The following is a 13,035-nucleotide window of genomic DNA, read 5'->3' on the forward strand; positions in this document are numbered from 1 at the left end:
GAGGTAGGCTGCGAGCTAGGGATTGTTGCAGCAACACTCCCCCCGGACCTGCCTGATGACGAGCTGAGAGTCTCCCTTGACCAGGAGCTCCCGGACCCCCAGGGACAGAGCCACCATGAGTCCAAAGATTAAGGCCTCATACTCCGCCATGTTGTTAGTGGCCTCAAAGTCGAGGTGCACCATGTACTTTAACTGCTCGTCATGTGGACCGATGAGGACCACGCCAGCCCCTGCCTTGTTGCTGCGGGCGGACCCGTCGAAAAAGAGCGTCCAGTGAGGTCCGGTGAACACCGGAGCCCTAACTTCCGGATGTGGGAGGTCCGACCCATGGTCCGGACCCCCTGGGACGCTTGGTGCTGGTGTCCATTCTGCGACAAAGTCAGCAAGGACCAGGCTCTTGATGGCATGGCGTGGCTGGAAGTTGAGTTGAAAACCAGCGAGCTCAGCTACCCACTTGGTGATATTGCCCGTGGCGTTGGAATTGTGGAGGATGGCCCTCAATGGGTAGGAGGTCACCACCACAATCTTGTGAGCCTGGAAATAGTGATAGAGTTTCCTGGACACAACAAGGATAGCATAAAGGAGTTTATGCGTCTCAGGATACCTGGCCTTTGCTTCATGAAGGACCTCACTGACGTAGTAGACCGGCTTCTGCACGGCCTTGACTCTGCCAGCCGGATAGGATCCTTCTCCTTGGACTGGGGACTCGCCGGACCCCAGGTCGCAAGGTGCTTCCCCGGGTCAGGACCCAGCCGGACCCTCCGAAGCAGGGCCGGTTGTTTCGCTGGAGGAGGCCGGACCTCCTTCTCCTAAAGGGGGATCCACAGGGGCCCCCTGCGGGAGATGCTCGGACCTCTCTGTCACCAGCACCATACTGATCACTTCGGCCGTCGCTGCAAGGTAAAAAAACAGTGTCTCACCTGGGTCTGGTGCGACCAGGACCGGCAAGGAGGTGAGGTACTGCTTCATCTCCTGGAAGGCTCGTTCTGCCTCTTTAGTCCATGTGAATGGACCGGACCCCCTCATCAGCTTGAAGAAGGGAAGGGCCCTCTCTGCCAACCTCGAAATGAAGCGGCTGAGGGCTGCAAGGGACCCCGTCAACCTCTGCACAACCTTGAGACGCGCAGGGGGCCTCATTGCCTCGATTACCCGGACCTTGTCCGGGTTTGCCTCGATCCCCCGGTGGGAGACCAGGAAACCAAGGAGCTTTCCCACCGAAACGCCGAAGATGCATTTCTCGGGGTTAAGCTTGGTGGAGGTCGCGCGCAGCTTGTCGAAGACTTGAGCTAAATTTTCTAGGAGGGAATTTGATTCTCTAGTTTTGACAACGATGTCATCAACATACACCTCAACTATATCTCTAACCAAATCACCTAAAGTGATGTTCATTGCACGAGCAAAGGTGGGTAGAGCATTAAGCAATCCATAAGGCATTACTATATAACAATAAAGACCGTCCACTGTTATAAAAGTTGTATGCTTCCTATCATCCCTAGCCATTTTGATTTGATGAAAACCAGAATAGGCATCTATGAAGGACAGCAAATCACACCCGGAGGTGAAGTCTACAATCTGATCTATACGCGGAAGTGGATAAGGGTCTTTTGGACATGCCTTATTGAGATTGGTGTAGTCGATGCACATCCGAAGCTTCCCGTTAGCCTTCGGGACCACGACCGGGTTGGCCAACCACACTGGGTGGTAGACTTCCTCGATGAAGCCAGCCTGCAGCAGCTTGCGGACCTCTTCACGGATGAAGTTTTGCCGCTCAAAGGACTGCTTGCGTGGCTTCTGTCGGATCGGCCTGGCGTCGGGGCAGATCTTCGATGGTGCTCAATCACCTCCTTAGGGATCCCGGGCATCTGTGACGGTTCCCAGGCGAACACGTCGACATTTGCCCGGATGAAGGCGACGAGCGCGCTTTCCTATTTCTCTCCCAGATTCCCACCGATGCGGGTGGTCTGGGAGGCCGCCGCTCCGACCTGAATGGTCTTCACGGGAACATCGTCCGTATCAGACGGACGGACCTTGGGTGCCTTGGCCAGGGCCTTGGCACATGAGGATGAGGGGTCGGACCCCTCGGCACCGGCTGCGGAGGCAAGTCCTGCTGCCAGCGCGTGGAGCTTTTCAACCGCCACGACGGCAGCGGCCCGGTCGCTCTGGACGGTGAGGACGCCTGCTGGAGACGGCATCTTGAGGACCAGATACCCGTAATGGGCAACGGCCATGAACCGGTACAGGGCCGGTCTGCCAATGATGGCGTTGAAGGGGAGGTTAACCTCCGCAACCTCGAACTGCACGTTCTCGGTATGGAAGTTGTCCTCCATCCCAAATGTAACCGGCAGGGAGATGGTCCCTACCGGGTACACTGGATCTAGGCCCACTCCGGAGAATGGGCGCGAAGGAGCCAGCTTGGACTCTAGGATCTGCAGGTGCTTGAACGCTGCATAGCTGATGACACTGAGGCCTGCACCTCCGTCGATCAGCACGTGGTGGAGCCGAACGTTGGCGATGGTGGGTGTCATGACCAGCGGCAACACACCTGCGCCCGCCATGTTCTCCGGGTAGTCCGATGGCCTGAAGGAGATGGTGATGTTCCTCCACCGCTGATGGGGCGCCGCCTTCGGCGTCCCCGGCTTCACCGAGAGGATCTCTCGGTGAAGGGTCTTGACGTCTCGGCGGGAGACGAGCTCCGAACTGCCGCCGTACATGACGTACAGCTTCTTGCGGCGCTCGTCCCTGCCGGACTCAGAGTCGGACTGGTGGAAGAGACCCTTGAGGTCTTTGTTGGGGGTTTGATACCCCAACTCCCTCTCCGTCGTGGCCGCGTCGGCATCGGAGGCCTTCTCCTTGCCGGACCGACGCGGAGGAGAGGAGCCTTCCCTTGAGGCTTGGTCGCGCCTCTTGCTAAGGCGCTCTGCGAGCTTCTGGATCTCGCGGCACTCTGTGGCGCTGTGGCGAGCCCCAGGATGAACAGGGCACGACCCGGGTCGGTGTGCTGTTGCCGTGGGCGCTTGCCTCGGGGGTTCTGGCCCCTGGTCGTTGTAGCAGCAACGGCCGGACCCCCTATCCGTGTCTTGTCAAAGCCACGGTTCTTCTTGTTCTTTTTCTTGTCGCTGCCAGAGGCAGTGACACTAGTCCCGCTCGTCTGAGCGGGTCCTGCCTGGGTTGCAGAGTGTCATGCACGGCCTTCTGCAGCCCTGGCGCATTTGTCCGCCAAGGCAAACAAGGTGGTGACGGTTTCCACCTGGTGAGTCGCCAGCTTCTCCAGCATCTTCTCATCAAGGACCCCCTGGCGGAAGGCCGTGATGATAGATGCATCGGAGATACGTGGGATGGTTCCACGCACCTTGGTGAAGCAGGAGATGAAGACCCGGAGGGTCTCTCCGGGTTGTTGCCTCACAGCGTGGAGGTGGGCCTCCACACTATGCTGCTGGTACGCACTGGCGAAGTTCACCGTGAACTGTGCGCAGAGCTCACCCCAGGACTGGATGGTCCCCAAAGTGAGGTTCATGAGCCAGGTCCGGGCTGGCCCGGTCAAGGCTACATGAAAGTAACTTGCCATGACGGCTTCGTTACTTCCAGCCGCCGTGATGGCGGTGATGTAGACCTGCAGGAATTCTGACGGGTTGGAAGTCCCGTCGTACTTCTCCGGTAGGTGTGGCCGAAACTTGGACGGCCAGGCGACCGCGCGAAGGTGGTCTGCAAGCGCTGTGCAGCCCACCCCGGACACCGGTGCCTGGACAGGTCCCTGCCGCGCCGGCGCTACCGCAGCAAGTTCGGCATCGAGGTCACGACCCTCGATGTTGAGCCGGCGACCACGCGCCCGCTCAATGGAGACACGGGCGTCCTCTCCCGCATGTCTGCAGTTGAGCTCCGCCCGGAGATCCTCGGTCCGTGCACTCCTCACCGATGGCGAGTGCATAGAATCGGATGCGCCGCTCTGACGACGGTGTTGCCTGGACACAGACCCCCCCGCTGAGACCGGGGAAGCCTGCGCTAGGTTGAGGAGGCAGTCGACGTTGTCATGCCATTGCCTCTGGGCGTCAGGCGAGGCAGCCTCACCAGGAGGGTTGCGAAGCAACTCCTTGGCTGCCACGAGCGGCCCATTCGGTGCAGGCACCGATTGGGCCGCGGAGGCCCGCTCCGCAGGAGCCGCACGCGCTGCCGCCCTGGACGCAGGACGGCGTGAGGCGTGCAGAGTCGAGGACGCCACTTCCTCACCCAACAGGAGGTCGTGATGACCATTTTCCTGTGCCATTGTGGTCTTGAACTTCGACCAAGCGCAAACCAAACCTAAAGCCCCCTACCTGGCGCGCCAAATATCGGAGGAAATCTCCAGCCGGGTGGGGGAATGCACCCGCCTAATCCTAGTTAAGGATGGGTTTGGAGGAGACTTAGGAGCGCTTGATCGATGTGCGAATGAACACAGGAAGGACACAAGGATTTTAGAGTGGTTCGGGCCGCCGGAGCGTAACACCCTACATCCACTTGGAGTTGTATTGATTGTCTAAGCCTGGATGGAACTTAGCCTGTGCTAGAGCCAAAGATTGGACCTTGTGAACCTGTCTTCTAACGAGTGCACTCTCCCTTTTATAGTCCAAGGGGAGTGCTTACACTGTGCGGGGCCCCGACAGATGGGCCCGGCTAACAGGAGCCTGTTCTATGAGATATACGGAGATCTTCATCTCCAGCTCCTCACTGTAGTCTTCACGGTTGGGAAGTTGGCGTGCGTATCTACAGCCTCGATATGGTCGTGTGCCGCCTTGCAGCCACAGTGACCGCTGTCAGTGTTGCCCAACAGTGAAGCCGTGCTGCCACTGTTGGGCCAGAACCTGTCAGGCGAAGGAGCAACACTGATCCGCCACGCCGTTGCCTCCGCGCGCTCTGTTGCAGCGCACGCCTCGGCTCACCTGTTACAAGCCATCATCACGCACGCGCGCGGCTCCGTGACGAGACTGTACGCCGCTTGCGCACAGTATACGGTGATACGACGCGCCGCCTTCGAAACAGGCGGGCTTACCGTGATGTCAGCCTACCTGCCCCGTGTGTCAGTGGCAGGCCATACTTTTTGACTTGGGCGAGCCCGGCCCACCTACCAGCATTTAATGCGGTAGTTGGGCTGGAGACCCGCTAAGGGCCTTCTGCCATGGGCACGTGGCAGAGCCAGCCCCGCTCCTACCGTGGGGGCGGCACGTGGCGGCACCGGACCCCTTCCCCGGGGGAGGGGGTCCGGGCCCCGGAGGCCGGTCGGAGCGGTCAGGCCCATGGAGGTCTGGCCCCCACACGTGGCGGCCCCGGGCCTCCCTGGGGAGTCCGGGTCCGAGGGGGCTACCCGAGAGCATCCCTATCTTCATGGGCACACAGAGGCCCCGGACCAATAAGAGCACGGGGAAGGTCCACAGACCATGATCCCAGCTGTGTATCCCACGTCGCCCAAAAGACAAGGAGGAGGCTAAGGATAGTGAGGTGCTAAGGGTCTGGACACTCTAGCAGGAGGTACCCCTGTCCGTATGCACCGACGGATGCGTACTGCTTGATTAATCGATCGAGAGGCTGCACGGCGCTGTGCGCTGTCTACACTATATAAAGCTAACTGAAACTCGAAGAGGCAGTATAGCGGTTGTGTTCATCGGAGGAGGATGTGAACTTGGAAATATTAGTTAGGCGAAGAGGCCACCCCTCCTTCACGGGCCACCTTTTGTTTTGAATAAAGCACCGCATCGGCCCATCTCGTAATATCCTATCCTTTTGAGCCCGAACCTCGCCGCCGTGTCGGTACGGTGGTTGTACCCTGGCCTGGCACCCTGCCTCTCCCAGTGCTCATCGCCGACTCTGCCGAGCGCCGCTCTTACAGGTCGCCGCAACGTGATCGGCACTCGGCAGGGCGGAACAGGTTCCCCTCAGGCTCAGGATCTCCTCTCTCCGCTACGCCAATGATCTCATTGCGAGCTGCAGCTGGCCGACGCGGCGCCATGGCCATGGCTACTGAATGTTTTGTCTCCTAGAATTGGTAGGTACAGCCCCTTGGCACATGGCCATCTCAATGGAATGTGCGAAGTATTGCTTGATGTATTAAGTAATTAACAATGGTTGGTACGAAAAATTCCCAAGGTAGGTACTGATCCACGCACGCTCACAGTGTTGCCGAAGATTATTAGAAATCTAAAACCCGACAAGCTAACTTGGGTATTTCTATGTGCAGAACAGTTGCATATATGCTGTTAGCTAGAATGTACTTTTCAGATCAACAAATGGAGTTCTGAAGTTCTCTGTTCAACGCTTGTCTACAGTGCTACTGATACTGCCACGAAAAGACATGCAGCGGAAGAGTAAGTTCCTATAGTGTCCTGATTTCGTCTTGCCAAATCTTTCAGTGTTCTGAGCGTCAATTGATAGTAGCCATGCTAATACTAGCAAAAACGATGCCGTGATATGTTGCAGCTTAAATCATATATCAGTCAGACGCCTACAGGAATAGCTGATCTTACCATTTGCAATTGACATCAAATTATTATTGGACTCGTTGGCAACCACCACTGTGTTCTTATTCAACCAGGTCTCTAATACAGTGACTCATGTTGTACTTATATGCATCTACACAAGACACGTGGTATACGATACATCGATCATACACATAAAATGTATCTAGGTGATATAGTCTGATCTAAAGGAAGCTAATTAACTATAATGTGATCCCTTACTATAAGATATGCTATCTCAGATGTGTTCAATACCAAAGCAAGCGCTTGGTGGTTATCTTGCACAAATGTAGTTAGCGTGGCATCCCGAATAATGAAGATGCAAATTCTTGCTCCAAACTGTAGCACCCGGACATCCCTTGATGAGTTATATGGGCATCATTGTCAATATTCATATGTTTATGTGGGTTCTTAGCTTCTGGGCATAACAAAGGCTCAATATCTCCATCTTTTTCATGTAAACATTGTCTTTTTCTCAGCCTTTTTGTTCTTAGGAATTGCAACCTCATCTCTACTTCTTTCATAGTTGGTCTCTCCCCTCCTTTGGTCCTTAAGCATGCATCTGTGAGTGAGGCAATTTCATTAATCTCTTCCTGGTCCGCCTCTTCCAAAACTTGTGAATCCAGCATTCGTACAAGAGACCCTTCCTGAAGTCCTTCAATGAAATAATAGGATAGGCTTTGTTTTGCTCCTAAATCATTGACAAAAATTGGCTTCTTTCTTGTCAAAAGTTCGACAAGTATTACTCCAAAGCTATACACATCACTCTTCTCCGTTAGTTGACCAGTATGATAATACTCTGGATCCAAGTAACCAAATGTCCCTTGGACAATTGTCACCACATGAGTTTCGTCAAGTGAAAGAGATCTTGAAGCACCAAAATCAGAAATCTTGGTTGTGTAGCTGTCATCCAAGAGTATATTGGAAGACTTCACGTCTCTGTGGAAAATTGGTATTGAAGCAGCCGAGTGTAGATAAGCTAGTGCCCCTGCTGCTTCCATTGCAATCCGAAGGCGATCATCCCATGATAGCAAGCATTTAACTGTAGTATCCATGTGAAGAAGTTCGTGTAGCGTGCCGTTTGAAATGAACTCATAGACAAGCAAGGGCACCTCATCTTCTAGGCAGCAACCAAACAGTTTCACCACATTGCGATGGATGATTTGAGACAAAATAGCAACCTCATTTATAAATTGATCTATCTCCATTTGTTCCACTATTTTGGATTTTTTTATGGCCACCACACGTTGGTCAGATAGAATCCCTTTATAAACTGTGCCATGTCCTCCACGACCAAGAACACGAGTAGCATCAAAGTTGTTGGTCGCCTTGTCTAGTTCCTCCAATGAGAATATTTTTGTTTTGCTTGTAGCATTTTCATCTGAGATCAGTTGCTCCAATAACAGACCTTGATTTTTCTTGAAGTATGCCCGTCGAATTCTCTTTTGGATGCCTTTTTTCCACTTATTGGCGAGTACAATTACACCTAATGCAATAACTATGGAGCCAAGGCCACAACCAGTTCCAACTGCAGTACCTATAGATATGAATTTGCTGTTGTTATGAAATCATGTTAATGTTTACAATGCAAATCGTAATTGCAAGGGGATTTTGTTTGCTATAGCTTACCCAGAAGAAGATTCCGTTGCTTCGTTGATATAGCACACCGACTCTTTGTTGAATCAAACTCCTTACCATGAGGGCATGGTGTGCATTTATAACTTCCAGGAGTGTTTTGACATATACCATTGCAAGAGTTTGGCGCTAAGCATTCATTGATATCTGTAGATAACTCATTTGTTATTCAATATATATGTTTTTGTATAGATATATTATTGCGTTACTAGCTGCTTAAAAAATCCCATGGTTAGATATCCTATCTGATTTATAGTCTCTGTGTACAAATTAAAACTCTGTTATGAGTATGTAAATTAAATGATTTTTCTTAATTTTGGGGTATGAAGATGTTAGTACTGTAGCACATACTGAGAGGGAGGGAGGGAGGGAGGGAGGGAGGGAGAGATACCTTGGCAACCATCCAGTATGTATGGGTTTCCTTTGTAACCAGAAGAACAATTGCAACGATATCCCATAAAGATTACACCATGGGTTACGTCATGGCAAGAACTGTATACGCTGCGACATGCGTAGCTGGTGATACTCTGCTTAGCTTTGTGACAAGTCGAGTTGGTTATTGCCCATCTTATAACAATATCATATTCCATAGAAAAATCAAATGCATCTTCTACAGGACTACCCACTAGGTAAGATGCTCCAACTTGTTCGACATTAGCTACTACCACTTCTTTCCCGGAGCTTGCATTGTTTAGCACGTTGCTGACAGTCAGAGTCCCATCTTCTACTGACACACTAATAACGCGATATTGTCCAGCTCCTGCGCTGAAAAGCGTGTTACCTGCTGTACAATTAAGTTGGAACCTTTCGTTTCCAAAACAACCGTCTTCGAGCCCGAAAGGGAAGGGAATGCTCATATTTCCACATGACCTCAAGCATTGTTCTTTAGGCTCGGGGTTGTAATCTGCACCATAATAGATTAACAGCGAGTAAGAACAAGAGGATTGAAGTTAAATATGTTGATGTTTTGGAGAAAAACAAGCAGGGAGAACCTGTGCATCCTTCCGAAAGGTAAGGATTGAATTGGCCGTTATTATTGCAGTAACAGGTGTAACCTCCATATGACGCGATTGCACAATCGCTGTTGGTGGCACAAGCATAACTTGCCTTATTCGTTTGCGCTCTTTCGCAGCTTGGTTGGTCCATGATGGCAAACTCAAGCAAACCAGGAAGCTTCCTTGCATTTGTCCATGGTAATAAAGCATAGTTCGACGCATCACTTTTGCCCATGGAAGCGATTATGCCAGGGTGCACAGAATCTGATCGTGCTGCCATACCATCCCGAACAATTGTTGCATGAAAACCTGAGATGTCCTGTTCTAAACTGATAAAACAGCAACCGATATTATTACAAGATCTTTGATTCGGGAGTACCTCGCCGCGGCACCTACTCATGCAGGAGCCGATGGGGTTTCCCACATTATCGAACAACTTGACATCGAAATCACAGCCAACGGCGTAGAAAGTGTTAAATTGGCCGGAGATAGTTATACCCTTAGCCGGGGTGTTCCAGGATATATTGTAGTTGTTCGTACCTGATCCCGAGGTAACGTTGAAGAACATAGGGGCCTCAACGAAACGACTACCATACATGGAAGTAATCTGAGTTGTGCTGTTGCCCAAAAACAGCTCTGGAGGCTGAGTGGCGTGGTTGCAGGTAAGCTCGAAGCCTTGCCGGAAGCAGCCGGCCCCTATGCCGAAGGGGTAGGAGATGTCGACGTCGCCGCAGCTAGAGGGGCAGTGAGCTAGTGAGGCGGCCGAAGCGATATGCAGTAGCCCTCCGTCTCCCGAGGCTGCGGATGCAGGTGGCATGGCAGCCAAGCATGCCAGCACGAAAGCCATGGCGCAAACTATTTCTCCATCGGAGCTCATCGCTACGCCAGTCAGCTTGCCTGCGTGGTGCTGGTGTCCTACGGGAACTACGCCTATTCAGAGACAGCATGCTGTTAGGCTTCTTTGTGCAAGCGTAGAGACTATAAAGGCGTCCCTGAGGTAAGATGAGCAGAATCTAGCACTCAGCAAGCACATTGCATGGCCCTAAGCACACGCTACGTACCGTCCAATCACATGCCACGCGGTCGTCGCCCCTGCCGGGTCCGTCACGCGCGCGCTATCGCTACTGCTAACTGTGGATGGCGAGAGCTCTGGTAGTTTTGTGGCCATATCAGTGCGTCGTTTTCACCAGGTCACCTTCGAAGGGTGATAGTGCTACAGCGAGAGAGTTGACCGGAGTAGACTTTGAATTGCCACCTTCTGGTCAGCAATCGGAGATTTTTTTTTTTTCGTGCACTTCTTCCCCATGTAGCTCCCAGCCAGGATTGGATCCCCGACTCTTGGTGGAAATTTGGCTACGTAACATCAAATTTTGGTGTACCATTCGAAGATTTTTGGTACATATATATATATATATGCTGCTACTCCAGCTGTACACTAAAGAGAGCATGCAGTAGTTTTTTTACTTTTACTCACTGATGGAAATTGTTTTCTATTGCTAATCAGTTTCTCTAAAACATCCTCTATCAACTGGTAGCCTTGGGTGGTTGAAAATCAAAGTGTTGATTAGGAAACCCACAATATGGATGATATATTTTCAGACCAAAAGCAACTCGCATTACTAATTTACTATGCTTTAGTTTCCATAATTTTACGAGTGGGATTAGAACATATACCGTCACCCTTTTCCTGCACTACTACGTCCTGATCATCATCACGTAAACTAAACCTTTCGAGTCTATTAACAAACCTCACCAGGGGTAAACTCGATATTGACAGAAGTCTGTACATACCACTACTGACGTAATTTTCACATTTATATCTCATTTGACATCTTCGCGCGTTGATCTGCGGAGTCTTCTCACAAGTTACCATATGTGATGTGAGCACCCGTGAAGCCTACCGAAATACATCACAAAGATAATAAATTCATTCGCAAACGATTACAGCACTTAGCCCACACATATCACAATCCTTACAGCAGGGATGATTATTGGATTGGGGAATATCGACAAGGGGCTGAAAACCACCCGCCGTATGGTCCACGTAAGCTAGCAGTCATGACAGCTAAAGAGTTTGTGTTGGCGTATGGTCCACGCAAGCTAGCGGTCATCGACAACTAAAGAGTTTGTGTTAGCGTGTGTGGGTTTGTGTCGGTGTTTGCACTTTTTTTCCTCTCCAACAAAATAACACGTAGATCTCATATGTCTTCGAGAAAAAATCAACAGCTAAAGATGTGCGTGATTAATATTGACCAAACATTTTATTGAACCAATCTATACTGTAAAGATCAAAAACTTTTGAAAATGTTTCTCACCCAAATTAAGCTCGCCATACGCCTCATGTTGGACCCACCTGTCAGGGTCGAGGGAGGTGGGAGCGAGGGTAGACTCGTAGAAATTGAAGGTTCGGAGATATTTCTGCCAAAAGAATGATTTTTTTTCTCACCACTGGTTTGTTCCGCCCGCGCGTACCCACTTGTCGACTCCCGTCAATCGCTTGTCATCTGTTTCCTCTTCTCTGCCGCACTCTTGCACTCCTCCCCTTCCCTCCCCATCCGTGATCCTTTAATCTGTCCGCCACCCCCTACCCTCCCTGCTCCCGTCTCCTCAACCAAAGCGCGGCCCATCCCCGATAGGAGGAGGCGCGGCGGCAGCAGGAGATCGCCCGCGCCCACCTCAATCCCAGCGGCGGCACTCACCTAGCCAAATCACCCCGCTTGCCAGACTCCCTGGCGCATCACCGCACGCGACGCTTCAAATCCGCGACAGTTCTGCTCCTTTGCGCTCTGCAAAATACCTTCCACAGGTCGCATCGCGGGACACTGGATGCTCGTCGTTTCCTGCGTCGCCTCCGCACGCGCCATCTGCTATGGGGCCCCGCAGGCGGCGATGGCCTGTGCAGCTCCAACTCCGAATCGAATGCAGACGTGGCCCAGGCTGATCATGAAGGCCAAGGACGGCCACGAGCAGGCGATGGCATGTGCAGCTCCGAATCCAGACCTACGTCGTCCGGAACGGCCATGAGCCAGCGCAAGGGCAGTACTACTTCGCTGACCCATATGACCTCATCCGCTTCGTCAAGCTCGTCAAGCAGGACGGCCTCTACGTCCACCCCCACATCGGCCCCTACGTCCACACGGAATGGAACTTGGATACAGGGTACGGCGATGCATTGCAGTCCTGCTGCTATGCCATTCTGCTAAGGTGTTCAATGGACTGCCTGTACTAGAAAGTCAGTAATAGGGTACAAAAGGAAAACTAAATCTTGCACCATTCTCTTTAATACATACCCACCTACCACAAGTGATAAAGTTAAAACGTTTTACCTCTACAATGTTGCTAAATGATAATGCAATAAGTCCTCTGACTTCTCTCACAGGACAACCATATTGCTAAATAAAGATCAAGTTGCACGCTGAAGAAATGATGATGATTATAAGAGTTAAATGGTCATTTTTCTGCTCTACTAATCTGTGTATTTGTGTAATCTTTGAATAAATATAGAATATGTGTGAAATAGTATATCACGTGCGTGCCGCACGTACATTTTACTACTCCATGAAAACGATCCTAATGGGACCCTAATTCGATCCATGAAACGGTGCAGGCACAGCGATTCAGAACCTCAGCAACCGTAGGATCGAGTGGATCGCTCCGCACTCCGCACCCTTGGACCACCCCCTTCCAGCCGTGGCACTCCCGCTGGCCGATGGTGCGCGCAAGGTGGAGGAGCTGAGCCCTTCACTGTAGGCGTCCTCGTCTGATCAGGAACAGTGACGGACCCAGGGGTCGGGCTGTCCGGGCTGCAGCCCTTGGTCCAAGGCTAGAAAATCAATGGAAGATTAAAAAAATACAAATATTAAAGATCTTGGATCAGCCCCCCTCCTAACCAATTCCTATCAGGAACAATATGTCTCGCGTGA

General features: G+C 51.7%; 1 protein-coding gene across 2 annotated transcripts; it reads right to left on the bottom strand.

The window, feature by feature from the left end:
- Positions 1 to 6,493: 6,493 nt before the first annotated feature.
- Positions 6,494 to 10,067, bottom strand: LOC112875797 (wall-associated receptor kinase 5-like). Of its 2 annotated transcripts, XM_025939782.1 has the most exons (5): positions 9,653 to 9,753; positions 9,110 to 9,441; positions 8,509 to 9,021; positions 8,112 to 8,264; positions 6,494 to 8,019 (listed from the first exon to the last, which is right to left on the bottom strand). In XM_025939782.1, exons 2-5 carry the CDS (start codon positions 9,390 to 9,392, stop codon positions 6,776 to 6,778), a joined length of 2,193 nt encoding a protein of 730 aa, XP_025795567.1. In that variant the 5' UTR covers positions 9,393 to 9,441; positions 9,653 to 9,753; the 3' UTR covers positions 6,494 to 6,775. The 2 variants fall into 2 exon arrangements, with proteins under 2 accessions (XP_025795567.1, XP_025795559.1); XM_025939774.1 differs by having other exon boundaries at positions 9,110 to 10,067.
- Positions 10,068 to 13,035: the final 2,968 nt, after the last annotated feature.

The sequence above is a fragment of the Panicum hallii genome, chromosome 1, assembly GCF_002211085.1.
Source record: "Panicum hallii strain FIL2 chromosome 1, PHallii_v3.1, whole genome shotgun sequence".
Lineage (NCBI taxonomy): Eukaryota > Viridiplantae > Streptophyta > Magnoliopsida > Poales > Poaceae > Panicum > Panicum hallii.

Bases quoted from the DNA above. Each gene is read 5' to 3' on its own strand.
- LOC112875797 (XM_025939774.1), bottom strand. From the start codon at position 9,989: ATGAGCTCCGATGGAGAAATAGTTTGCGCCATGGCTTTCGTGCTGGCA. The intron at 8,265-8,508 runs GTATCTCTCCCT...AGTTATCTACAG, and splicing joins CATACTGGATGGTTGCCAAG to ATATCAATGAATGCTTAGCG. The intron at 8,020-8,111 runs GTAAGCTATAGC...TCATATCTATAG, and splicing joins GCAACGGAATCTTCTTCTGG to GTACTGCAGTTGGAACTGGT.